Raw genomic sequence first — 27,761 nt, forward strand, 5'->3', positions numbered from 1 at the left:
TCCAAGTATTTTATATTTATTGCACAAAGTTATTTCAAAAGCATCTGCGCGCTTACGTCAGCGTAACAGTCGAAGCCTTAAAAGAATGACATAACACCAGAAGTTTCCAAAAGTCTTCACGAGGTACACTAACTAATGCAAACATCCAAAAATAAAACAAAGTAGTCTGAAATACAAATCCATCAGTCTGATACAGCATGTAACATGTTGATAACTTCAGCCAGTCTCTTTGCAGCACAGAACTCCACCCAAAGCAAACATTACAACAAGGAAACATCAAGAAATCCACAGTATCATAGTGTACAAAGAAAAAAATGTAAGAACTCTTCCTTGCAGAGCTTAACAGGAAGGTCATTTTAACATATTACTCCTTTAAAACCAATACTAATTTAAGCTGACTGTCCCAAGAGTGGAACAAACATATGGCTTCAATATTCTGCATGTATATTTATGCAGAGATCTTCCCTGTCATTCCCTGTGGCATGAAAATAGCACTTGTCCTTAGTAGCAAAGAAATGATTAACACTGTTAGCTGCCTGTAGTTAAACAGTGAAAAAGCCACAGACAGAGAGAGGGAGGTTTTTTTTTTTTCTTTCAGGCCTGCTGCTGGCTCTGGGGGATCCTAGAGGATTTTAGCTGCAGCGCTTTGGGAAAGAGGAGGAGGACGGGGAGGAGGATAGGGAGGAGGGGAGGCGCTGTCCTAAGCTGATCCGCGCAGGGGGCTGCAGAGCCGACAGAAGGACAAAGTGCGTGAGCAACGCTGCTGCTGTACAGAGTCGGGCTCGGGACAAAAAGGAGAATCAAACAGAACAAAACACACCAGCAGAGCAGTAATAAGACAACGTCAGAGTTTTAGATAAATAAATAAAATCTGAGTTAACAACTGGATAAATAAATTTACAAGCAGATGAATAATAAATATCTTCTGAGCAGGCAAAAGCAGTTGAGTTAAGTGGATTATCTCGACAGGGTCATAATGGGTCATTCTCAACTGCAGCTTCCTCTTACAGTAGACTGACCACATCCTGTTTGTGCCACACCATTAGTTTATTTTAAAACTTGTAACACAAAGCAATAAGACACTGTAACATGCATTAACCCGTATGTCCTGGAGAAGAGACACAGCTCGTCCAGTCTGTAAGACATCACCTGGTGACAAAACAGAGACAAAATGATAAATACAATGAAGGCAGACCAGGAGTAATAATATGTAATGAGTTTTTTTTATATACTATGGTAGAAAAGAGATACAGAGGAACACAAATGCATTAGACTAGAGACAAACAGAAACTCTTACACCTCTTAATCAAACAGTCATGGAGCACGAGAGCTGCAGGAGTTCTGCAAGTAGGCAGAAATAAATCTGGGTCCTCAGCACGACTTATTACAGCTGCATGCAGACAACAAGCACAACCGGCAATAGTTTTCCCAAACACTTACACATTTCACCTATTTACTAATTGCTTAAAAATAATAAACTAATAGGATAAATAATGTGAAGTACTGGCAGCACAGAAGTTAGTGCACATATGTAAAATTATTCAAAATGGCAGCAGCGGATAAAATAATCATCAGAAAAGGTAGAAAATCCAGGTTACTGTGGCAGCTAATGCTAAAAGAGTCAGATGAGAACATCTGTGCAGTTATTATGAAGCTAGAGTCAGTTATCTCAGAGCAGCATGAGGTAAAGCCAAATTTGTCGTCTTTATGCTTAGGTTTCTGTACAGATTAAAGAAACAAGATATAACAACACATTTAATGGGCTTTAGAGGTGCCAGTAGGTGGATTTTGTTACAAAGCCAGACTAGCTGTTTCTCTCCCTGTTTCCAGTCTTCTTGCTAAGCTAAGCTAACTGGCTGCTGACTGTAGATTGTCATTTAAAGGACCAGTGTGTAGCATTTATCCTTCTAAATGTGTAGGAGAGATTACAGTGGCCATGAAATCTGCACAAAACATGACAGGGCTTATCTAGAGCCAGTGTTTAGTTTGTCCATTCTGGGCTTCTGTAGAAACATGGCTGTGCTGTGGGCTTTGCTGCATAACAATGAACATAGTAAGCAGAAAAACATAAAGAACGATAAAAAAACAGGTACTGCAAGTCAATAAGCATATGTAGAAAACAGAAAAAGAAAAATATTTCATGCAACTTGCCAGAAAAGCAAATAAGCATGTTTCCTTAAATGTTGAACTACTCCTTTAACTGCTGAAAAGGTTGCATTCATGTCAAAAATTATAAACATTCAACCAAAGTGAACTATCAAGTGTTCCCTGCACTTTCATGCTGATCAAACTCTAACATTAATTAGGCTACACTGAGGCAATTTTCACTCTCTTCTCTTGAAATTCTCAAAAGAGACATTTTTAATGTTGCAGCACTGTTTGTGAAAACACCAAGTCCTTTCCACAGATTTATCAGGGAAGATTATCAGGCCCTCTCCCATGAGGTGCATTTCCTTTGAAACATTTATACGGCTTTAAACTGCACTGCTCACTGCTCATGTATGCAGACTTAAGCTGGTATCTGGTGGCAGTTGATCAGGCGTTAATATTACAGTGTAACTCAATGCTTCAGGCGAGCAGAGTGTGGGCCTCAAAACACTTCTGAAAAAGACTGACTGCACACTGGGATCGAGTGCCTGGGAAACTATGTTAAGGAGCAGTTTGAAGAAATAATGTTGCATATCTCAAACTCACATTAAACATTGTTAGTTTGGGTTTATTCTTGTCCTGACAATGTGAAAATATATTTTACCTATTTGCCTGAGAGCTCTTTCTTCATGCAGGTCTTAAAAGAGGTGAACTTCTCCTCCACTCTGACACCCTGTGATAAAGAGAAATACTGTGAGACAAACAATTTCATGATGCCCCGCTAGATGGCAGTACAATTTCACAAAACTCGCTTAACACCACCTCAGAGGTGAGATGTGTCCCAGTAATAAAAAGTGGCAGCAGTGTAATTTAGACATTATGGTATGGAGGTATTTAAGTGTACCACTACCTAAAGAGAAATGGGACATAATTAGTGCTTACTCAGAGATGTAATTAAACAGGAAAGGGGGTGTTTGTGGTGCTAATAGTTGTGTAAGTGGGCTTAATTGTGTAAAAAGTACACTGTTTTGAAAACAAACGTGTCTCTGTGCTCAGCACTAACCCATATTTGTCTTTTTGCCTTTTATTCGTTTAAATCTGACTTGACTTTGCACCCATGTGTCCATCTTTGAGGTCTTTCTCTGACAGATTACATTAAAGGGATAATACAGATTATTTGAAGCGGGGTCGTATGATAATCAGTGTATTACCTACAGTAGATGGCAGTCGGCAGTTTGGAGAAGCAGAGGAGTACCAACCAGGAAGCTAAGAAATGAACTGATGTGGACAGAAGCAGAAACAAAAGGTATTTAGCTTCTTTCAAAAGATCCACTTTAAAAAACTATATCAATTAAAGTTTACATAATATTCAGATTATTTTCACCACTCTACCGTCAGACAGGTTTTTCTGATGGGAAACTGCCGGTATATAAGCTAAATATCTCCTTCTCCAAACCAGCCAAACTCCATTGGTGAAATCTGTAAGTTTCCCTCGCAGAACACAGGAGTTGCCAATCTATCGCTGCCTCAGTCCGTTAGTTTGTTTGTGTTATTGCGTAGTTGCAGTGTTTTAAAAAGATAGTTCAGATTCATCAAAGTCACACAATAACATGAACAAACTAACAGATCAAAGAAGTGGTAGAACCAGAAACTCCTGTGTTCTGGGAGGTAAAATTACTAAATTCATCTATGGAGTTTGGTTGGTTTGGAGAAAGAAATATTTGGCTTACGTAACAGCGATTTCCTGTCAAAAAAGGCTGTCTGACGGCAAAGTAAAATGGTGAAAATGTTCTAAATGCAGCATTCAGCATAGTATAGTTTTAGGTGGACCTTAAGTAGCTAAAATACTGCTGACCCTGTCCGCAGCAGTACATCCCTTTGCTTGTCAAACAGTCCCACATCAAGAAATCTGAACGATCTCTTTAAGAAATAGCTGACAAAGACTGACGATGCTGGTATCTTTCACATCAGCCAATGCTGCCGTGGAGTCCCGACACAAACAACCTCTGTGCTGCTTTTCCTTCCTCAACTGTCCTGCGAGAAGCTCTCCCAAACTGATGGGGGAGGAGGACAGTGGGCGGAGTGGACGCGTCCCTCCTTATCACCTTTCGGTGTCATAAAAGAGAGGTAGATGGCATCTAAACGGTGCTGTCTCACCCCGCCGCCACGCTGCAGCCGGTCCTTCATGACGCCGATGAACTCCTTGTGGCTGAGTTTGCCGTCGCGATCCTCGTCGAAGATCTTGAAGACGGTGTTGACCAGGTGGTGCGTCAGCTTGATGCCCGTGGCCACGTAGACGGCGCGGGTGAACTCCTCTGAGCGGGAAGAAAAACAGGTGGTCAGCTGAGAAGTGAACAACAAAACTTCTCAGGAGGGAGAAGTCATTTGTTGGAAAACAATCTCCTTGTCATTGTTATCAACAAAATGCTTAAAGCAACACAGTGACATGCATAATGGATTATTTCAGACATTCTTCTTGTAAAAGATTTTAAATAACAGTAAATGTTCACATACTTTTCTGTACTTTTGAATTTTTCATGTAGTTTTATTCACGGTAAATATTGATATTACAGCATATTTTAGACAAATCAGGTGCTGCCAGTTTTGTGGCAACAGTTTCTTGTTTCAACATGACAATGCACTCATGCACAAAACGATCCTGATTCAGGTGTGGAAGAACTTGACTGTTCTGCACAGAGACCTGACCTCGAGAGGCTTTATCGCCCATCATCAGTGTTCTACCTCACTAATGCTCTTGCAGCTGAATGGGTGCAAATCTCTGCAGCCCGGTTCCAAAATCTTGTCGAAATCTTCTCAGAAGGGTCGAGGCTTTTGTAGCAGCATATTATGTTCATGGAATGAGACATTTAACAAGTCATCCTCAGCATGAAACGTCAGTCAGTCTCAGGACACTTTTTATGTAGAGCAGGTCTAGACTGTACTCTTTATAATATCATTTACATTAAATCCAACATCTCCCACCAAGAGCAAGCGCTAAGGCGACAGTGGTGAGAAAAACCTGCCTTTTAACAGGCAGAAAGCAGAGCCAGGCAAGATCAGACTCATAAGATATTTATAATGTTTAACCTTTCTGCTCATCAGTCTGCATTAACGTCCTGAACAAACGTTTCCAAAAGCACTTGAACATACAAAACTCTACCAGATACATAATAGATGGAATGATGTTTTCATCCACTTCACCTCGATTCTGTGCAAACAATATGTGGATTACTAGTTTGATATACAGTATACATATTTATTGTCATAATAAGAATAGAGCTGTTATAGCCAGAGCAGGTAAATTACAGCAGGGTTAGTTCAGCCATCAACATCATCTCTGCAAAAATTTTGTTTCCCCCCTTGAGTGCAGCTTTTGTTCTCATGGATATTCATGAATTTAACCAACTTCACTGCAAACAGAGACTTAATAAAGAAACCAAAGAGTTAAAAATCCATCAAAGCTAGACTATCCAGAGACTCAGGTTAAAGTGGCAATGTTTAAGATTTTCATTATTCACACATATGCTGTATCACAAACTTAGTGTCTGCGGGAACTCTTGTCGAGAAAATGCTGTATTAAGTTACTGCCCATGTAATCTCTGATATTTTCATATGAAGGCACAATGTTGCTAATGCAAACCGAACATTTCCTGCGAACAGTCGGGAGCAGCCTCAGTGAGCTGAGGGTGACAGGCTGCACACCTCCAACTTCTCAGCCCTGTAACAGAGTCACAGACTCTGTGTGGCCGTGTGCAACGTAAAATCAGATCACAGACTTATTTATTAAACTGACAATAGTTTGTTCTGCTGCCCCCCCAGAACCCTGTGACCTGTCACATTAAACCAGATAAGCTGTCACTACCAGTTACTGCAGGTAAATCAACCAGGAACAACAACTTTAAAGCATTGTGCAACTAGTAAGAGACTACACACTTTACCTTGGCCAATGGAGCGGTTGGCGAAGTTGTACATTTGCATGGCGATGGTAAAATCCTCCAGGTTGTTCAGGAACTGGAAGAAGGACCTGAACTCCTCAAAGGTGATTCCCTGTGAGATGAATAAAACAATGCCTTTATTTATGACACATAAAACCTGTGAAACACAACATGAGAAATTATATAGTGCCACATGACGCAAACGACTGCATGTGTCAACACCGCAGCACAGGATGGTGCCACAATTCACACAGCACATAATCTTCCTCCTTTCATCCTGCGGGGAATCCTTTAGTGTGTGTGGGACCTTGAAGCCATCAGATAGATAACACACCCAAACAGACAAAGTATACATTGCTGGATTTTCCCTGCGCCGTATGGACACGCTGAGCTGTCAGCAGCGGGGGGGGGGGGGGGACTGCAGCTTTTGGGAAGAGGTCAGGCCGTTTGCAGACTTTTCTAAAGCAGATTAACCTGATACTTGAATAAACAAAAACAACAAAAGTGATGAATCCCCAAACATCTCAGGCTTGGCTGATGACTCAAACACTGAGCCTATTGATGTCCACTCAACCATCCCACAGCTACTAGCGCCTTCTCTTGCCGGGGGCCCCGCCAAACAGGCAGCACACACAGCCGAACAAATGGAGTAATGACTAATCTGTGACGCTTTGCTGTTTTAACAAGGTGAGGGCCATAAAATATCTCTTAGCCCAACGATGAGACCCACTTGATAATCAATGGAGATCTAGCAACAGGCTACTCGAGGTGGCTGAGGGGCGGGTCAGCGCGCCAAGAGGAAAAACAAATTAAAGCTGAAATGAGGATGCTTCACTCAGCAGCTTATTCACAGAGCGCCATCCAAAGAAACGGAAGGTTAAAATACTCCTATACTTACACAAAACAACCGAGTGCAACACCGCTGTATGAGTACCTCCCAGGAGAGGCTGTCTGTGAGACGTGTGCCGTTGTCCGCAAATTTAAATGTCTCTGTGATGGACGAACAAATTACAAACTAGTTCTGTTCCAGAATAAGACGACCCTTAGGCCGAATTACCGCAGTTCGTATAAATTGTGCTTTTTTAGTTAGTCTCACTGGGGTTCAAATTTAAAAGTTTGTTGCCCCAAAGTCTGCAAAAAGTTAAGTAATTCATTCAGGTGAGAAGTTTGATATGTTGGGTTAAAAAAGAAACACTTCCTCACTGTATTTCTGAGAGTTAGATGAGAAGATTGATACCAGTCTCTTGTCTGTACGGTAAATATGAGGCTACAACCAGCAGGCAGTGAAGAGCTAACTTAGCTCTCTCTGATGAAAGAATTACTGCCTCGCTGGCGTACGTCTCCACCAACCAGTCAAGTTGCTGTTTACATCCAGACTCAAAAATTTTAAAAAAGGTGTTGAGCATTTTTTTGGCAAAATGGAAGCCATCACTATATTGCCATGCGATTCCGGTGAATAATCTCCAGTGAGAAACATGCTGTCTACACTTAGAGACTATTTTTACAGTGATGTACAGAGGACTGAGAGCTGAACAGTATGATGTCACAATAAAGTTGACCTTTGACCTTTTCGACCACCTCATCATTTTATCCTTGTACATATTTATGTGAAATTTTGTCATAATTAGCGAATGAATTCTTGAGTTACGACCAAAAATAGTGTTTTGTGAGGTCACAGTAACCTCTGACTTCGAAAAATCTAATTAGAACGTCTTTGAATCCAAGTGGACATCTGTGAAAAATTTGAAGAAATTCCATCGAGGCGTTCTGGAGATATTGCTTTCACAAAAGATGAGATGGAAGGACAAAAAGACGAACGGACAACCTGAAAACATAATAGCTCCAGCCACAGCTGCTGCCTTCATGAAGGCAAAAAAAAAAAAAAATCTCAGTTTGTTTAAAACAAAAAACAGAATAGAAGAACAGCAATTTGTGATTACATTGGCACTATTTCTTGGCCGGGTGCAGGAACTTCCTGGAGTCTTATCATCACAAAGAAGGTGTTAGGTGAGGTACCAGGTACTATCATACCTAAACACACACATTTATTGTACTGACTGCATCTGGCAACCAGAAGTACAGCTGTAGATGCTGCACTGGGCAGACAGATAAACTGCTGTTTATCAGTTAACTCCAACACATAATTCCCCTAATACCAAATGTTATTTTTATGGCAAGTTAAACGAATGAGACACATGTGAATTAGTGAGTTTAAGGCTTATTTATGCTAAGTGTTAGATAAGCATACAGACGTGGACAGAGCCCTCTATCTGTACTCTGCGGTCATTTCTTCCGTATTTGTGCGTCTTTTCTGAAAGCTTACGGATACGGAGAAAATGGAGCAGTACCATCAGAAGTCATGGGGGGCAGCGTAGCCAAGGTTTCAAGCGAGACACAACGAATACGTTTTAAAAACCCTAAAGTACTGGAAATTACGTTTACCATCAATTACACAGTCAAAGAAATTCTCCATCCACATGTCGAGACGTATCACCGCCATCTAAAACGCTGCCTCCACTCTTTCTCACGAGGTACATTATTACAACCTCCTCCAGCATCACCGTGTTTGTTGTTTTCAGAAACCTTTGACTTCTTCCTTGAGCTAACTTTTGACTCTCCAGCGCCCTCTAGTGGATATATTACTTACCATCTATCAATATCCAACATCCATTAACGGCCACATTTTTTACATTCTTAAACTTTGGACGGAGCCAGGCTAGCTGTTTCCTCCTGTTTCCAGTCTTTGTGCGAAGCTAAGCTAATCACCTCCTGCAGCAAGCTTAGCACAGAGACATGAGATTAATATTGATCTTCTCATCTTACTCTCTGTAAGAAGGCAAATAAACATATTTCTCAAAATGTTAAACTATGTTTTTAAATACGGTGGGACAAAATGTCCAATTTTAAAGCTGTAAGAACGTTGCTAATCTTATAATTTTGAAGAGAGGACTTGATTAACCTCACCTGCATTGCTTTAGGCTCCAGTTATTGATGTTTTATTGAACACTTGTCAAGGCGAGCCCATGTACTTTAAGATGGAGAATGGCACCTGTCAGAAGTAACATGTGATGACAGCTCACCTTTTCGTCCGCTATGCTGTGGCGCACACTCTCCAAATACCCGCTGACGTCGTCCACATTGGTGTAGCGAAGGAGTATCTGAGCAAAGTCTTCCTCGCTGATGGTGGGCAGGCCTTTGGAGTAGGAGAGGAACTCTATCTCAAGCATCTCTGTCTGCAGGTTGTCCATGAACCTGTAGGAGCGAGACGGACGGCAGCTGCTGACAGGAAACGCCACCACCAAAACCTCACACGCACAAAGGAACACTTAACAAAACCACTAAAGGTTGAGCTGCTGGAGGTACGAAAATGATTAATGACCATATTACAATGTAAGATAATAATTTTCTCTGGGACATCTTGACTTATCACATGACAGACAGAAGCTTTTTTTTTTTTTTAACTCACTTGTAAAAATCTTCAAATTTCAACTCGGCTTTGCCTTTTTTTCCAAAGAAATGCACCAGCAGTGTCGTCTCTGTTTTCTCATCCACATGCTGTCAGAGGGAGAAAAGTGACTGCATTATGACTCCTCATAGCTTATAAATATCCACCTCAGATGTGACATGTTCTGTAAAGTCAAATAAACAGAGCAAACCACAGTGCAGACCTGAACACAGCAACGCACAAAATCTCAGCTTGAGCAGCCAGAATGAGCTGTTTTGTTACATACAAGCGTACCATGGTAACAGCAGGTAAACATTAACAATGACATTTATTTGACCGCGCTGAAAGATTTGAGCCAAGATGTTAGTTAATGGCCATACTCAGATCCTGCTATTGAATAATTACCCAGGGTTAATGGTTAATTTTTCACTGTTCCCGAAACCAAACAGTACACCAGCATTTCTCCTTTCTGCACAATACAAACACGTGCCATGCAACAGACTCATCAAACATGCTGCAGAGGAAATATTACAGTAGCTCTCTCTCTTACTAACGAGAGCTTGTTCCACTCTGCTCGCTAACACCGAACCTACAGGAGTTTTTAATGAGAAACAAATCAGTTGAGATCAGTCATAACCCTGGAGCTGGAACAGGAACTTCGTAACTTGCAGATTAACTGTTTGGTAACCATGGTAATTAGGGTAAAGGCTTGATTTAGGAAAAAGACATTACAGATGAACAGTCAATGTTACTATCCTAACTGAAGATAGGAAGTGTATTACACAAGCATCCTAACATCCCAAAATAAATCTCTCATAACTTTAGGATAACTGTTCAGCTTTCACTTTTCCACCTGTAGTAGTAGCAAACCCACTAATGAGCTAACGCTAGTTTTAGCTAACAGTAGCCAACAGTGGTGTTTGCTAACAGCAGCTAACGGTAGTGTTAGCTATCTGTTTAATCCACATGGCGGCTCTCTTTTTGCTTTTACACAGTGGATGGTGGAATAGTGGAGACTGTGTCTACTGTCTTAGTCCACTCAATCAGTTCTTAGAGTTAGTGCCGTTGTAAATTTCCCACAAGGAACATCTTTGGATTTCTATACAGATGTTATGAAGACCTCTGACTCTTCAGTCTGGAAGTTAAGAGCCCTCTGTTGTTTTTGCTGCTTCTGTTTGTCTCAGTTATGCTTCAGTATGTTTCAATAAGGAAAACCAGCGGGTACGGTAAGTTGCTTAGCATGGCGAGATAAGAAATGAGCCACTGGTTGCCAGGGAACAAACAAAAGTTGATAAGCGATGTTGAATAAAGTATTTAGGATTCCCTAACCTGAGAAAAGACAGGATGAAGTAAGATCTGATAGGATTCCTAAAGTTAGTTAGGATTTGCTTGTGTAATGCCAGATCCCTATCTTAACTTAACACTTAAAGGACCAGTGCGCAGGATTTAGTGGCATCTAGCTGTGACCTTTCAGATTGCAAACACTTTAGCTCAACCTCTCCTCCCAAACATGTAGGAGCTTGTAGAAAACTTCCAAAAAATGGAAAAGGCCCTCTCTAGAGCCAGTGTTTAGTTTGTATGTTGTGGACAGATGTATGTATGTAGAAACATGGTGCTGCAACATGGCAGCCTCCCTGGAAGAGGGCCCACACCCTCTGTAGATATAAACAGCTCATTCTAAGTTAACGAAAACACAACAATTCTTATTTTCTGAAGATTTTTCACTAATGAAAACATTCTTATGAATATTCTGTTCAGTTTCTGCCATATTCTGCCAATAAATCCCTGTAAATCTTACACACTGGGCCTTTAAGACAGGAAGTTTCCATATTACAGCCCCTGGTACACGGTATTACTGTATAACCAAAGTGATGAAGAAGTGTCTTGATGAGGACATGGCTACCTCAGTGAGATCGGAAAACAGAACTTGACTCGTGCCACGTCTGAGAACATCCCACATGCCCTGGGCCTCCACATGCTGACTGTCTTTTTTAAGAACCTGTGGCAGCGGTTGAAGCACAGCTGTTAGAGGACAAAATACAACCTGCACATGTTACTGAGATTACAGGAAGATGGACAGACAAACATGGACAACGCTCACTTTGGCAGGCAGTAGTGTTGTAGTACTTGAGAACAGTCTCAAGACCACTTTTTGAAGGTTTCAGTATAGATCGTGTTTTTACTCGACCTTGTCTCTGTCTCAGACAAAGAGGACATGGGATTTTATTTTAAGACCGGTCAAGACCACAACTGTAGGAATATCACTAAATTGCTCGTGCATTGCCTGATTTATTTGTTAAAATCATTACTGTGATTGGATGTAAAACTCCCTGCTTCAAATACAACCAATAACTTGACTCATTTCACATTTTAAATTTTTGTTATGTTCGTATATTTACCAAGACACCAGCACTCAAAATTAACAATCTGCCTCTGTATCAAAATGTTTCAAAAATCTCTTAACCCCTCGCCCAAATAAATTTTGTGAATATTACCTATAAGTAACATATTAGGTACCTATTTATATACTTCATGTTTCAAGGCACTACTTTCAGCTGCTTGCCAGGTATTTGCCATGCATCTAGGTGCACAAGCTATCTATTTTACTTAACATATATTGAGGAATGTAGCTCATGCAGTGATAACTTTAACTCTGTGTGACACTGAGGGGACGAGGCAAGTGGTGAGTCTGGTGACCTTCCTAAGTCCCGCCCCTTTTGATGTCTCCATCAACCTTCTCCTTTCCTGTTTCCTGTGCTTGGATATATTATATGATAGGTGTGTGTACGTCGAAAAGAAAACCAAATTTTGCTTATTATAATTACATATATATGCATATAATTATGCTTTCTTTTCAACATAGACAACCCTTCCAAAGGACGTAGATGGAAACGTTTGCACAGGTTGCACAGAGCAGAAAAGGGTGGGCCTTAGGAAGGCTCGATTGTTGTTCCTAAATTATGTTTTTGCTTGTGATAAACAATGATGAGACAGTGTGGAACTCGCACTAGTCACTTAGTTTCGCCCTGCCTTCGTCTCAGTCCCTCAAAGTCTTGTCTCAATCTCAATACACTCTGGTCTTGGTCATGAACTGGTCTCAGTCTTACAACACTGGCAGGCGGGAGCACAGATATGCACAGACTGGAAAGAGGATGAAGTTGTAGACAAAAACTCAGACAGGAGGGAGGAACAGACAGGCAGAAACAGACGGGGGCTGACACCGGCGTATCTAAGAGGCCCATCAGCCCTGACGTGAGCCTGCTCTGCAGCGATGCATGCAGCCTCTTGGCAGGACGTTGAGCCAACACAGCTAACACATGTCCAAAGCATGCAGGGCGTGAGACCTGAAGGGTGATTCATGCCAGGTTAACTATGTAACTGAACCCACCCAATACATCATCATTTGATGCTACGCTGTGAGGTAAATGCAGGTTATAAGACACCTTTCACTGACTGTTTTGAAGAAGCTTTAGATTTTAAACATTTTCTGAAACAATTTGGGTCTCAGGTCTGAGATTGTAAGCCTAAAAATAAAAAGAGCCAATCCGCTAAAATGCACAAAAACTCTTTCAACACATTTCCTGCTCAATGTTCTCTACTCTCTATTTTTCTCAATGAGGTCACGCTCCTGATCTCGGATTAACCAATCATTATTATTATTACAGTTTACACTGCTCCCTGCACGCTCCCAGCTGCTGTGGGACTCATATAACTACAGCTGCACTCAAACACAACTGTCAACAACAATTTTCTTGTAATTGGTGTCATGTGCAACGAGATCACAGGAAATCTGTCTTTCGAGTAGTTAAGAAAAACTAGGATCTCTTACTCACAGTTATAAACCATGTTGCTGGCTCTCATTTGTTTTTTTTTTTCAACCTATCATTTCTTCAGTTTAGATGTTTCTCAAGTCTCAACATCACCTCATTCATAAGCAAGCAACCAACCAGAAACAGCCAGCCGTCGTCGACACGTGTTCTTAAGAATGGCTTGCTTCATTTCATAATATTTATTTATCTTATTAAGTTTTTTTTTTTCATCTCTGGAGCCTGAGGGGGAATGTGAGACAGCTGATAAAACAGCTCTTCCTCTGCGCCTCACCGCTTTCTACCACAGAGAAGGAGATTTACGACATGATCCCACAGCTAATTACGGAACAACTCTTTAATGCACCGCGCTGTTCCCATCTCATCCCATGAAAAGATCCTGATACACTTGTAATTAGAATATGTCGGGGAAAGCCCAACCGCAGCACTGAAGACATGCCTGTTATGTGTTTTTGAGAAGACTTGACTTTTGAACTTTTTGCTGGAAAGTTACCTACGATACAGCAAAAGAAATCAAAACAAAAAAAAAAAAAAGACACACCTCAAGGGAAAGTCTTCAAACAGCGCTCTGAAAAGATGGGTCTGTCCCTCTGTTAGCTGTAGGCTCTTCTACACTTGTGGAAATACAGGTTCCAGAAGGGTTTTTCCTGAAGGGCTGAGGTTCTACCCAGAACCATTTGCATCTGGAAACCTTATTCTGGAGAAAGCGTTTGTCAAGGGTTTATATACCTTGGAATATAAAGAGTTTGAGGCAGAAACCCCAGAGTGGATTTAAGTTTAAACTCTTGGAATATAAAAGGGTTCTCAGTAGAACCCCCTGAATGGGTTCAAGATGAAACCCTTGGAATATAAAAGGTTTCTCAGTGGAGCCCCTTGGGCAGGTTCTTAATAAGACCCTTGGATTACAAAGGGGTTTGTGGTAGAACCCCCTTAGTGAGTTCTAGATAAAATCCATCAAAGATTAAAGAGTTTCTGGTGAAAACCCCAGGGTGGATTCCAGTTTAAACCCTTATAAGGGTTAATATAATATAAGAGGCTCTGCGGTAGAACCCCCTGAGTGGATTGTAGATGAAATCCTTGGAATATAAAAAGGTTCTTGGAAGAATAAACTGGATGGGTTTCTGTCAGTGCCCTTGAAAGGTGGAAAGATTATAGATAGAACCCCAAGAGAGGGTTTTGGGTGGATCCATTAAAATGATAGAAGGGTTCTCTTAAGGCCCTTTTCCACTTGAAAAAAAAAAAAAAGTTTCTTGAACCGGTTCTGTTCAAGACTCTTGGAACCTTGGTGTTATCTAGTGAACCAGTCAGCATTTCCACCAGTTTGGAGTGGAACCATTGTAATCAAGGATATCACCAACAGAGGGCGCTGCACAATCTGTAGAACAGACGCTTTTACAGTTTGTTAACGATGAGAAAGCTGTGCACACATCTTGGCAACAGAAGTACAGTGCACCACAACAGCTTGTTAATGGTCCGCTGCAAACACAAGCAGTTTTGATCGCGTCCTCTGTCCAGTCGACACATGCAGCTTGCAGCCGTAGATGCCACCAGTTGCTCTGAAATGGTCATGAATTTTAAACAACTTATATTGACCACTGGAATATTGATTCTGAAGTATCATATACTCAACAAACAGACATTTTGGTTATTTTGGTGTTGGTAAAATGTTTAATTCAACCGTTGCAGCTTGATAACTTGTCTGGATGACTGTTGCCAAATTGCACGTGCAGCTTTTCGATGACGTTGGCTGTAAAAGGGTCTACTTTGGTTCCCCAAAAAAAAAAACCCTACTATTTCTTTGGTTCTCACTGGGAAACAACTTTTCAGGTTCCATCCCAATTTATTTTTGGTGGAACTGCTCAAAAGATCAAAATTAGGTGCTAGAACTGGAACGGGGCTATTTCAATATCGGTAGATAAGGGTCCATTGGGGGGTCTTGGTGGAACTTTAACACAGATGGTTCTAGGTATAACCGTTTATGTTGGATTCTAAGTAGAAAGGGTTTCAAGTGGAACCATTTCTAGTTGGCACCTTTATTTCTAAGTGTGTGTGTGTGTGTGTGTGTGTGTGTGTGTGTGTGTGTGTGTGTGTGTGTGTGTGTGTGTTAGGTGCTTTTCACAGCGCTGCTTCTCCTCCCTGACGGCCATCTTCATGGTCAAACCATCACAAAAGGTAATCTGAGCCCAAATACCACCACTCAAGAAACTGTAAAAATAAAACATGGGGGTCTGGGCGAAGCGTTGTCAGTCTTCAGGTAAGAGCTTTTTGAAGTGGAATCTCTCGTCCAGCGCTGACAAAAGGCGAGAACATAAATCATGTGCGGTGCACCCCCTTACACTACCACACACACACACAAAGACAATACGTCAGATAAATGTTGAAGCACACTGTGGTGTGTTTCAATTCCAGCGAATGCGAATGAGGTTATCTGGTGTTAACAGACACAAATACGGGCGGTGTCAGCCCCTGAGATGCATGTGTGTTTTCTATGCTAACTCACTGTGCAAAAACATCTTCAGGTTAGGGAGAGCACATGCCAAAAATACATGCAACAAGCAGAACAGTTCATTTTCCTTGAGGGAAAGAGAACAATACATACACTGTGCGGCTGGGATTTGTGCTGACCGTACAGCTGCAGGCTCTGAAATGCAAAAAGAGAGCAGAGGGAGAAGATTCATTTATAATTCACAAAGTATTTTAGAGGAGGAAGATGGTGGGAAATTAGTTTTTAAGCTGTCAAATTTATATGCCGTGACTTTGCCAGCGATCCAAGAGCTTTATTCCTAGTCTTAAGCCTTGTGAATGCACCCAAAGTCTTCATCTTCAGCTTTGTCTTCTTGGAAAGCATCATTATATTTCCAGATCTAGAGTGCCCATTCTAATGATCTTTTTGATGCTTATACGGGCGTCAGATTAATGCAAGAACGTCCCGAGATGCTAACGTTTGTAAGCTCCTCCATGTTGTGTTTGCACGATAAAACCTCAAAGAGTTGCTCTTATCGCTCTCCTCAGCTCTGCCTGTTTACATCCACCTGCATGCGGCAGAAGACAGCCCCAAAGAGATGAAAGCCTCAGGCATGTTTTACCCTGTATGACCACATTCACCTCTGTGCAGCCAGTGTTCACACTGCAAGCGATACAAGAAAAATCCCTGTCATTTAATATAATGTCATGTTAGACACAGGTTCAAATTCGAAATTCAGGTCACTGTCAAGCTGCATTAATCATTATTGTTTCTATTACAGGGCATCCCCATCTGTGTTCTTTTACAGGCTTTTCAAATGGAAACTCCCACTCAGAGGTAGGTTACAGCGCTGACACCCTCCCCTGCTCTCCTGATATCTATGGGGTTTACATGCAGCAAAGTCATCATCAGAAACCTACATCAGGTCACATGGGAAAACGATTTTAGAAAGGCTTGGGTAAAAAAGCATTCTGGGGCTAAAACAAAAGATATACCCTTTCACAATCGATTAAAGGACTCTGTATAATCTAAAAAGTGTCACAGTGAATTATCTGTAGTCTTGTTAGCTTTATGGAGCGTTTTATTGTCTTTCAGCTGATTGTTTTGGTTTTCTGGCCTGAAATTGATCTAATTAACCTTTCCAGATGCGACAGGCAGTGTTTTTTTTCCAATGAAAAAGCTCTGATAAACCCACAGTTCCCTACCTGCCCAGCACCAAACAGCAGAAAGGCAAAGATAGCGACTAGTTCATGAACATGGCATAGTATATAGCTAGAGCCAAAAATCTCTCTCAAACAAAGTTAGCAACCAGCAAGCTAAATAAAAGGGCAGATATCCTTCACAGACGTTGGTGTAGACTAAAACAGAGCTGAAAGAAGAGTGAATATTGGACTTACATCTGTGAGGTGGCTGAAACATGAGTCAGAATAAATGCTAATGTTGCTTTGTGTCTGCTAGATATGTAAATAGGCCACTGCTTGCTAACACATTAGCCATTTTAACTTTATAAAGTGCTATGCGCTTAGTGTATTCACAGATTTTTGTGCTACCCCAATGTCGCACAAACAATTAGTCCAGATTTAGATTAATGTCACTTTTTGGCCACTTGGAGGCAGCAGACAAACTTGAAAGCAAAACACCTGACAAATGAAGTTGTTATGGTGCACGTGTTAGCAAATCCTTTTTATTAAACACTTACTTATAGTCCAAGCAGAGGATAGAGACGTGTTTCTGCCACCTGACAAAAGTGAGTCCAATTATTCAATCTTAGGCTCTGTTTTAGTCTAAACAAACTCATGGAAAGATATCTGCTATTTAGCTTGTTAAGCTGTCTGGCACATTAACTGTATATAAAAATGGATGATGTGGCAGTTCCCCCAGAAGCCCAAACATCTTGATCGCCCCTTGGTGGTTGGCTGCTGTATGCATCATAAACCCTGCCCCCTGCTGGACAAGTAGTGTACAGTGAATTTATCTGAGATAAAAAAAAAACACTTCCTGCTGCTGCTGGTTTGAGAGAAGGTTCAGGCAATGAAAAGCTTACGAGGCTAAAAGGCTAAAAATTACGGAAAAGGCAAAGTAGTCAATGACACTGTGTAATCTTTCCATTGTTAATATAAAAGAAAATGTTTACAGCAGCTTTAATAACCATTAAAAGACATTTGAAAGCAGCTCTAACCTGCTGGTCAAATCTTTGCACGTCTTCAGCAACTTCTTTTTTGTCCTTTTTCTTGCGGAAAATTTCTTCCAGCTGATGAGAAGATGAGAAGTTATTAATGCAGAATGCAACGAATTAAATGTAACATGTTATTAAATCTCATTATCAAGACGAGTCTCGTACCACCAAGAACTCCCTTTTGTCCACCATCTCGTTCCCATCTGCATCAAACATGTTGAAAGCAATCCTGAAGCCTGCATGAGGCTCTGAAATAAAACAAAATAGAAGTAAATGGGACAGACTCAAAAAATTCACACGATACTTCTTAAGTAAGTTAAAATATCTACTCACTTGTTAAAATGCAGAGCAGGAAGAGGTACTCTGTGTAACTGATGACACCTGGAAAAAAAAGAGGAAGATTTGCCAGGCTGAGAAACAAAAACCTAAATGTTCCCTTTTCACACAAGACGGCATCAAACAGCATTCACCAGTTAGCTGACGGTGTTTACAGATGTTCAAAGTCATCCGCTCGAGATGAATAAGCCATCCAAAGAAACAGTGCACGCTTTCAGACAAGAGTAATCTTCTCGCGCTCACTGATAACATCTTAAAAGGTGCCTCTTACTGCATGCTTGGTGTTCCCCTCACACAAACACAGGCTTTACAACTGAGCTGACCTACCTGGACACAAACCCAAACAAATTTAAGGCCTACGGCTTCTGATCGTGTTTGGGTAACAAGGTGTAATACATTCTCGAGTGATCTGTCACTGATTGAGAACGGCCGATTCAGGTTTTGTGTCGCGTCCTTCAGCTCCTTTTGTTGTGTGACACGGAGAAGGGAAGAGTAAGTGTCAGGAGACATCTCAGTCGACTCGGGAGGCTTCTCCCCTCTGACTCTGAAAGCATTCCCAAGCTTTTGTTTGCTCGGGGAAGATAGAGAATCGAGCACAGATAGTTCTGGGTGACTGCTCTTGGTGTTATGGGAAAAGAATTCAGGTACAGGGTTTGCTGCAGGGAGATATTTCCAGAGGGAGGAACACTCAAAGAAAAAATAACTACACTAACAAAAGATTTTTATTCTGCTTCTGCAGCTCCTCTAGAGAAATCTAGTGTCTTCCTAGGACCCAAACTTACCACCTTGAATTGCTATTATAAACTACATGTAAAGAACACAACAAACCACAATTTTAAAATATATATGAAATGTATTTATTTAATTTTAGCAAAAAGCTAGCTAAAGAGCCAGCAAATATAAATCAATAGTTAGATAGCTAGCTTGTTAGCTAGCGTTCTGTTTATGTTATGCACTTTTACAGGTCTCTGAGCAACATCTTCGACCCATCTTCAAAAGCCTGGCACTGCTACATACAGGATGTATTAAAGAAAGAAAGAAAGAAAGAAAGAAAGAAAGAAAGAAAGAAAGGAACTGAGGTTCTGCTGGTGCACAGAGCTAAAAGATGCCGGTCTGAAGGGGGGGTCAACTGAGGAAAAACGGTATGCATTTTACTCTGCCAATGGGTGTCCCAATAAAAACAGGTCCTTGACCCATTTTGGTTTGCGACCCCAAGTTTGGGAAACGCTACCCTAGAGGCTGGAACTATGCTGCTAACAAGATGATGTAAAGGCAAGTGAAACACATAAACAAACTGAGGTGTGAAAAGAGAATTAGTGATGCGTGCCATTCGACAAAGTTCATAAAAAAATTCCCCACGTCAAAGTGCTCCATCTCCTCACTTCAGCTCTCTGCGTTTGGCAGGTACGGCCCTATAATGACAACAGATCTCTAGCTTCAAAGCCTTTAAAGCTTAAATGGGTTGAGGAGAGAAAAAAAAAAAAAAAAACTTTTAAGATTCCAGCCATGTTTCACCAATGCCACACACCTTCAGTCCTGGAGGGAGCCTCCCCCTCTTCCTCCCTCTGAGTCTCTGAGCTCAAGTAGATGTTGTTAGACAATACAAAGAATTCCACAGAAACACTTCATACAGAGTGGCAGTCCCGGAGATGTAATCCAATGCCATTCTTAGGCTTCATAATGTCCATGGTGATCAGGGGGGTGGCCAGTGGGACATGTCTCGACATAGCTGGGTTCAAACAGCTCCCTCATTCTCTAAAGCAACGCTTTGTTCACAGATCAATCCGGTCCTTTTTTCCCTGACAAAGCCGCAACGTTTAACAGCAGGATTAAAAGCCCCAAATCCCGGCATTGGCACTTAGCTAAAGCAACAGAGAAGAGAGCAGAACAGTGAGATCTGATGCTCCACTGGCTCGTATGACCTACTGAGCGGCCTGGTGTGCAGGCCCAGGTGGGAAAATTTAAAAAAAAATCTTCACTCACACTGACAACTTCATTTTCTTCATGCAACGTCACTATGAATTAAGGTTTGCAGGTGAAGAGTGCAGTCTTTTCACAAGCTGCATTAAGTTACTCTCTGTGCAGTGAATTTTAATTAACATGCAAAATGTTGCAGGCACTTTATTCAAGTCTAATCAGCATGATTTTGAGCCTTTATTTTAAGGGTCTTTAAGTTTAGAATAACCTCCAATCTCCAAGAGGTATTCTGGAAAAAAAAAGGCAATTTGGTACTAATTATAGGGAAAATAGAGATGCTGTTTAAAAGGCGGATCGATTATTTATTTGTCCTCATGTGTCCAAATCTGTACGCCTTTATAAAAACAATGCTTTTGGTGCCACCATCCCAAAAGCATCAATATTTGACAACCTAATGCCAGCCAAATCTTATGCAGCACTACACAGAGGGATTTTTATCGCCTTTACTACTTTTTTTGGCATGTTGTTGAGTATTTCTTGCATGGAAATCTTCAACTTCATCTCAGTTTGCCTGGCCAAAGAATGTGATGTTTTTCTTGAGCCTGGAAAACATTAAAAATGCACTTGGAGGATCTAATGAACATTTCACTAAGGAATGTCAACCTTTCATTTTGTATTTTAACAACTTGTCTGTCATATTTTGGGTATAGTTTGTTTGTGGTTTGTTTTTTTTCCTTGCCATTGTGATTTGTTAAATAAGAAAAAGCTGAAATAACGGAACTTTAAATCTTGTATGCCGTACTATTCGTTTCTTTCTCCAAAATCACTCTCAGTTAATTAATTCTAATTATTGTGGAGACTAGAATCTACTAGACTAACAACTCGCTAAACATGCAAAAATGTTAAATATTCAACAAGAAATACACACACAATTCAAGATAAAATATGGACAATAAAGTAAATGGAAATTAAAAATAAATGAATGATTCATGATTTATTTACTTGGGTTTAAAATTAGCTCTTCTTTCAAGCACATTCCTGCTTTCCTTGTAATTAGTACCAAATTATACAGTTCTTCTTTCCAGGAAACTTCACAATTTTCCAGGAAACTTCAGAGTTATTGCATTTTTAGGAGAGAAATCACGCAGGGAGGATCATTATCTATATTATCAATGGGCCATTCCCTGCTGCAGAGGTTACTTGGGAATAAATCTACAACATGTTACCAACCTGATGGAGAGATAAGATAGCATTTACAGCACACTCTGAATTATACAACATGAATAACAGAGCAGACTCTGAGCAACACATGGAGGGCCTTTAAAAAACATAAAAGCATAAAGGGGAATTACTTAAATTCAGCGGATTTATGTGAAGAGCTGTGATACACAAAGTGGGTTACTTCACCTCGTTCGCGAAGATTTCTAAACAAATTGGATGATCCTTTCCAAACAGGCGGGGTATCAGCCAGCATCTTGTCTAATTCCTGCGAGAACAGAAGAAAACCCCAAATCACTCACTCATTTCTAAATCCCAGGTAATCACAACGTAATGCAGCATTTGTTGGAGGGTTTACGCAGATGAACGAGGAGATTCTGCTCACCTTTTTCGTGAGGGACTTCCATCCTCTCCTACCTAAACAAAAGGAGGTTAACAATCAGTGGATGATACGTGACGTCTGACTTTAAATAAGACATTTAAACTGCTGTTGCAGGAATATAGACATGGGAAACAAAAGTGAAAACAGGTGTTTATGTGGACAGAAACACAAGCTGCATATCTGCATGAACGCATTCCAGTGGACAATAAAGCTGAAGATAAGACGGAGGTGTTGTAAAAAAAAAAAAACTGGCTAGAAAATTACATTGATAACAGTGACAATAACCCTCCACTGACACATTTTAAAGCCTGCGTCTAAAGCTGGGATTATGTTCGCCATGTGACGACCTGCTCTCCGCCAGAGCGAGGTGTCTGAGCGAGAATGTGAAGATAAAAGATGGATACTGTCCTCGATGAAGGCAAGGATTTGATGCTTTCATTAATGTTTCACAACCAGAAAACTCTTATGAATCTGATATGAATAATTTACATGACAGCACTTTAAGTTTTGAACGCCATAACTCCGCCATCCTCTGCTTGATATGTTGTCCCTGAAATTAAACCATCAGTGATGCATTATGGTCATATCCAAGGCCTTCCTAAACATCTACATGAATGGCATGAACACATCTTTTTACAGCCACAATACAGCCATAAAACACCGTGATTACTTTTTTACAACACATTAGCCATTAGCCAAAAGTGAACAATGCTCCTGATTATTTTGCGTCTTCATTAGATGCCAGTAAAGTCATGTCTAAAAGATTCCAGCAGGCCACACACCTTAAATCATAACAAATCCCAGTAATCACAAAGTCTTATCATTACATTTATGACATCCATGCTAAGTTGTTTGGTCTCTCCGGGTCTCGCTCCGCGAGCTTGTTGCCACATAAATGAGCCATAAAAGTGGGGTTGCTGGTAAAGATGTCTATCTTTATGCAGGTGTTATGACTGAAGCTCTTCAAGCCGCAACTTATTGTCCGATGACACTTCACAGGCCCTCAGCAACAGGTCATGTTCCAGGAAACAACAACAACAAACCTGGGGCTTTTTTTTTTTTTCAGCCTCAAGTAAATGGATGATGAAGGAGCCGGGGGTTTATCTTGACATGATGGAAGTGTTATTAGGCAAATGGCTGCTGACAAATGTAGGTGATTTCAATAGAGAGCTACAGAGATTATAGAGAGTGCAGCCGCTGCAGTAAAACACCGATAGCGTTCGTGAGGGAAAATGGGTTGCCTCTTTCTTTTTAAAATGATTGTAACTAATTTTAGCACTTACATAGAGTTTAGACAAATATAAGGAAATTCGAGTCTTTTTACTCGAATTTTTAAATCCAGGGTTGAAAAGGTCTAAAACCAAGGTATACATTTAATCTGGTTAGTCTCCCAGTACCTGTAACTGATTGGTGTCAGAATTTTGTCTTTATAAGGTTTTGTGTTTATAATGTTGTCAGACCAAATGTCAGTTAAACATTAGGTTTCCTCCTCTCCCCATGTCCGACTGGAGCTCTGCATTGTTTTTCCTTTTTTATGGATTTGATGACAGACTGACAGAACTTCCTGCAACTGGTCCGAAAGTCCGAATGACCCCCCAAAAAAACTGTTTGCACTCACACAAACGAACAAAAGCATGGTTCGATTTGATCTGGACCAACACCGCCTCTATCACCTACTATACATCTACCACTCTTTGGTCTGGAAAACCGTAAACCGTGTTTTCACACTTTTAATTTTGGTTTGGATCAAACTGGAAAGCCTGAGAGTCGGGATCAAAGGAGTCTTCTTAGCACGTCGGGAACTTTCCTTGTGTTTCAGCAAGAGAAACCACGGTCTAAACATAATCTCTCTGGCATAGTTCCTGATCCCAAAAAAGTGCATTCTCTGGGGGTAGTTTGAGTCCCAAACACGTAATTTTATGCACCAGTCTGTGTCCTCTCTTTAGCAATTTATAGTAGCAATGTCTTTATTTAGGTGAATGAAAAACTAAAGATTGTTTCAATTATATAACTGATGTGCTGATTATTTTCATGATTAATTGTTGTGTCACTGTTATGTCTTCAAGTTGAGTCGAGTCCAAAATCACAATAAAAATTAAATTTGGCAATGACAGGCAGAAAATGAGCAAATCCACACATTTTAGAAGATGCCAGAGTTGTTGTTGATTTTCTGTCAGTGGGACTAACTGATTAATTGTCTATAGTCAATTGAACATCAATAATGACTGATAATTCCCTCCTTCCTCTAATTTTTTAGTACTATAGGGAACAGCAGTGCACTCACTCTTGGGTTCATTCAGAGTGATGGACTCGATGAAGTTGAGTGGCGTCATGTAGAGCTGGCCCTCGTACTCCACCGAACTGAAGAGGCGAAATCTGTTCTCATAGGATGACATGTACACATCTCCATCATCCAGACTGTAGCTCTTGGCCTGTAAACACACACACACGCGCGCGCGCGCGCACACACACCATCATGAAACATTGCAAATCATTTCACCAGTGATAATACTGTCTGAAAGATGCTTTTTATGAAATCCATGGAAGCTTTTCTTGTCACGAAAAGCTCCTCGCTCACAGGGAACAACAAAGAGGCCCGAGCTTTAATTCAGTAATGGGGCGCATGTTATGTCAGCCTTATTTTTCATCCCCGAGCACCAGATAATGTCCCTACAACTGTTCAAACCCAGCCAGATCAGAAGGCTGGACTGGTGAAGACAGAGTGGATCTCTCTGTCAGGTGGCACGGCGCCAGGTCCACTGGGCACAGAGCAAACACCCAGGGAATGTGTGCCCCCCTCTGCTTAACCATTAAACCCCCTCTAACCACCCCCACCTTTCATCAAATGTCAGCCTCTCCGCCAAGTCCCAGTGTCCAGTTTCCTGTGTCCCTGGATTCCTGCTGCCTGTGGACACCAGTCAAGGTTTCCTCCCTCCAGATTAGAAACAAGAAATCTTCTGTAGCTACAAGTGCAAACCAGAGCTGCTTTACATGGTGCGCATGTTTGTTTATATCCTCTGTGATCGATGACAATCTTGTCAACAATGTCAGCACATGTCTGAGCTAAAGAGACTTCCTGTAGGAGCTCTGGTATCTGGGCTAATAGGGCTAAATACACACTGTACAGAGGCTGACGAAGTTTACTTTTAACACTGCAAAATTCTGTGTAAAGCTACTGATTAGTGCTGGAATGATTAGTCAAATTACTGATTTAAATGCATCAACAACACTTTGAGTAATTGATTTATTAGTTAACACATTTCTCAAGGAAACAAGCAAAAAAAAAAATCTGGTCTTCGGAGTGGCAAATAATGGTCATTCTTATTACTGATTAATTTTAAATAAATTAAGTTTTAAGTTTTTAAATAAGGACTTTTTATGTGGAAAAAGACAATCGCAGGTCCCTAGAAGAAGTTTTCAAATGTGTTGTTTTAAATCTTCCAATGAAGGCCTGAAGCTGAAACACACCAGTCTCACAATAAAGTTTTTTCTATAAATATTGCTGGAGTTGGAGCTGGATTATATTGTTTTGTCCAGGACTTCAACTAATGATTATTTTCATAGTCGATTAATAGGTCAGTTATTTTCTTGATTAATCAATGAATAGTTGTTTGTTTTAAAATGTCAGAAAATGGTGAAAAATGTAGATGTGACGTCCGTGGTGATTAATTTAATATTCGATTAATACTCGATTAATTGAGAAATCGTTGCAGCTCTAGCTTTGTTGTATTTTACTGTAGAATGACAAATAAATTAATCAACTCATCATTAAGCTCTAAAACAGATACCCTTTATACTGATTTAAGCTTCTCAAATGTGATGATTCACTGGTTTTCTGGTATATATCACTGGAAATAGAACATTTTTGAGTTCAGGAAAGTTGGTTGAACAAAACAAACAACCTGACGATGTCACTGTGAGCTCTGGGATGTTGTAATGGCACTAGTTTCTGATGTTTTCTAGACTATGAATATGAAAGAAATTTATAATGTTCAACTCATGTTCACTGTTTAATTTTTGTTTCCATATTTTGTCCACCTTTGTAGATACTTGGTGGGCTAAAATAATAACAAAACGTTGTTAGGCATCATATTATCCAGTGTTCTTGTTATTTTGTCCGGTACCTAAAATATGTAAACACAGTACTATGTCTTGATAGAGATGGGCAGTGTTTCAATTAAATGCATAATTAATTACTTTTTAGTATTTTTTCATTTGTATTTTGGTGGGCAGAAAAAAGTAATTTATAACAAAATACTTTAAAATACATTATTTAATATGTAATTTTATTTTGGAATAAGCCAAACCTGATGAGAAATCAACCTCTGTGTTGTTTTAAAGAGGGTGCAGACTGGAGCTACAGTGACTCAGTATCTTTCAAGAACACAAAGTGCTTTACTGCACAGGCTGAGCCGAGGCTAGCTGTTAGCATGCTAACTTCAGTAGATATCCCTGCAGCACAACATTCCCAACCCTCCTGGTTTTCCCAGGAGACCCCCGTTTTTCACTGCTCACTTCCGCTTTTCTCCCGCAGTCACAGTTCTCCCGTACTTCTCCTGATTTCTGACAGATTTCTGCTATCACATGCGTGTATAAGAAGAAATTGGGAGACCAAATTCACAATTCCAATTTCTTACAGAAACTTTAAAATAAAAGAGACACATTTTTTGCTAAGCGCAGCCTAACTAACACAAAGGAAACAAAGTCTATGAAACTCAAATTACACTATTTTTGAAGTAAAGGTTGGCAAGTATGGTACACAATACACAGATACCTTTGATGTAATGTCAAAATTGTTATTTCCTCACATTCTGTTGATAATTTTAGTTCATTTTTGACAGTTTTAATCAGGTCAGACCCATTTTGAGGCCACTAAATGTATAAAATGCGATGACATCAGTTTGTATAGAATGTATTTTTGTATGTTCATACCACAGATTGGTTGTATTTTGATGAAATACATTTTTCATGTCAGTATTTTGTATTTTATTTTGATAACATCTGGAACAGCCTACCCTCTTCAATTATATGTTCGCCCTCTGGAGGTATTTTTAAGGCAAAACCAACAACAAGACTGTCATGTTTTCTCAGGCTTTTGAGAATCTTTAAAGTCGTACTCTCACTTTTATTTTTCGGTTAATTTACCTGTGCATGGGATGGTATTTTTATGTTATCTCTGTTGCTCTATACCATGTCATCCTTCTTAACAGACATTATTTCATTGCACAGCACTATGGTTGTTTTCAAATGTGCTTTATAAATAAACCTGACTTGATATATTTGTTAAATAAGTACTTGTAATTTGTAACAAGACACTTTTTGATGTATTTGCACCCATCTCTGTGTATACAAGTATTATATATTCTCAGCTCAGCTATGGCGGCACACAGGTCACGTGACGCATGTATGAACTGCCTTTGACCATTTTGCCTTTTCAGCACCAAAGGTCGAGGACAGCTCCTTATGGTGACGACACATTAACGTTACTGTAGCTTCGCGTGCCATATATGATGTAAGCCAATTATGTTGGAAACGCGGGTGTGTCATTAGGGCTGCGTTCATGTGAGAATAAGTGAAACCGGAGCGTTTTGAGCGCCTGCAGGTTGTATTCTGTCAGCCGGTATGTGAGCTGAATGTAGACAGATGTCCCACTGTACCTTATCGGTGGCAGAAACTGAAGGCAGCGCCAGATGAAAGAGTCGAGCCTCGACATGGCTCTCCAGCCCGGACCGCCTCGCGACAGACGAGCAGTAATAATACGCAGCAGCTGCACCGGTGGCGCACGCGCCAGCCGCGATAACTTTGAGCGCTTTCGTCGCCTTCCTCGGGGATGTTGTCGGCTGTTTCGGCGCCGTAAACGTGCCTGTTCTGGAGCCGTTAGTGAGTGAATGCGCGAGCCTGCGCAGGGCAGCCATGGCTGTTTACACTGAGCTGTCGTAACCGATAACACACACACACACACACACACACACA

At 40.6% G+C, this 27,761-nt stretch overlaps 1 protein-coding gene across 2 annotated transcripts; it reads right to left on the reverse strand.

Moving 5' to 3' along the window:
* On the reverse strand, positions 1 to 27,761 carry micu3b (mitochondrial calcium uptake 3b). 2 transcript variants are annotated; one of them, XM_084718740.1, is made up of 15 exons: positions 27,446 to 27,761; positions 24,073 to 24,220; positions 21,792 to 21,823; positions 21,596 to 21,674; positions 18,269 to 18,316; positions 18,101 to 18,183; positions 17,939 to 18,010; positions 15,895 to 15,936; positions 11,372 to 11,467; positions 9,490 to 9,578; positions 9,104 to 9,275; positions 6,027 to 6,135; positions 4,246 to 4,403; positions 2,753 to 2,821; positions 1 to 1,149 (listed from the first exon to the last, which is right to left on the reverse strand). In XM_084718740.1, exons 1-14 carry the CDS (start codon positions 27,701 to 27,703, stop codon positions 2,753 to 2,755), a joined length of 1,455 nt encoding a protein of 484 aa, XP_084574866.1. In that variant the 5' UTR covers positions 27,704 to 27,761; the 3' UTR covers positions 1 to 1,149. The 2 variants fall into 2 exon arrangements, with proteins under 2 accessions (XP_084574866.1, XP_084574867.1); XM_084718741.1 differs by lacking the exon at positions 11,372 to 11,467 and having other exon boundaries at positions 27,446 to 27,760.

This window comes from Lutjanus erythropterus, chromosome 5 (assembly GCF_056507025.1).
Source record: "Lutjanus erythropterus isolate fLutEry1 chromosome 5, fLutEry1.hap2, whole genome shotgun sequence".
Lineage (NCBI taxonomy): Eukaryota > Metazoa > Chordata > Actinopteri > Lutjaniformes > Lutjanidae > Lutjanus > Lutjanus erythropterus.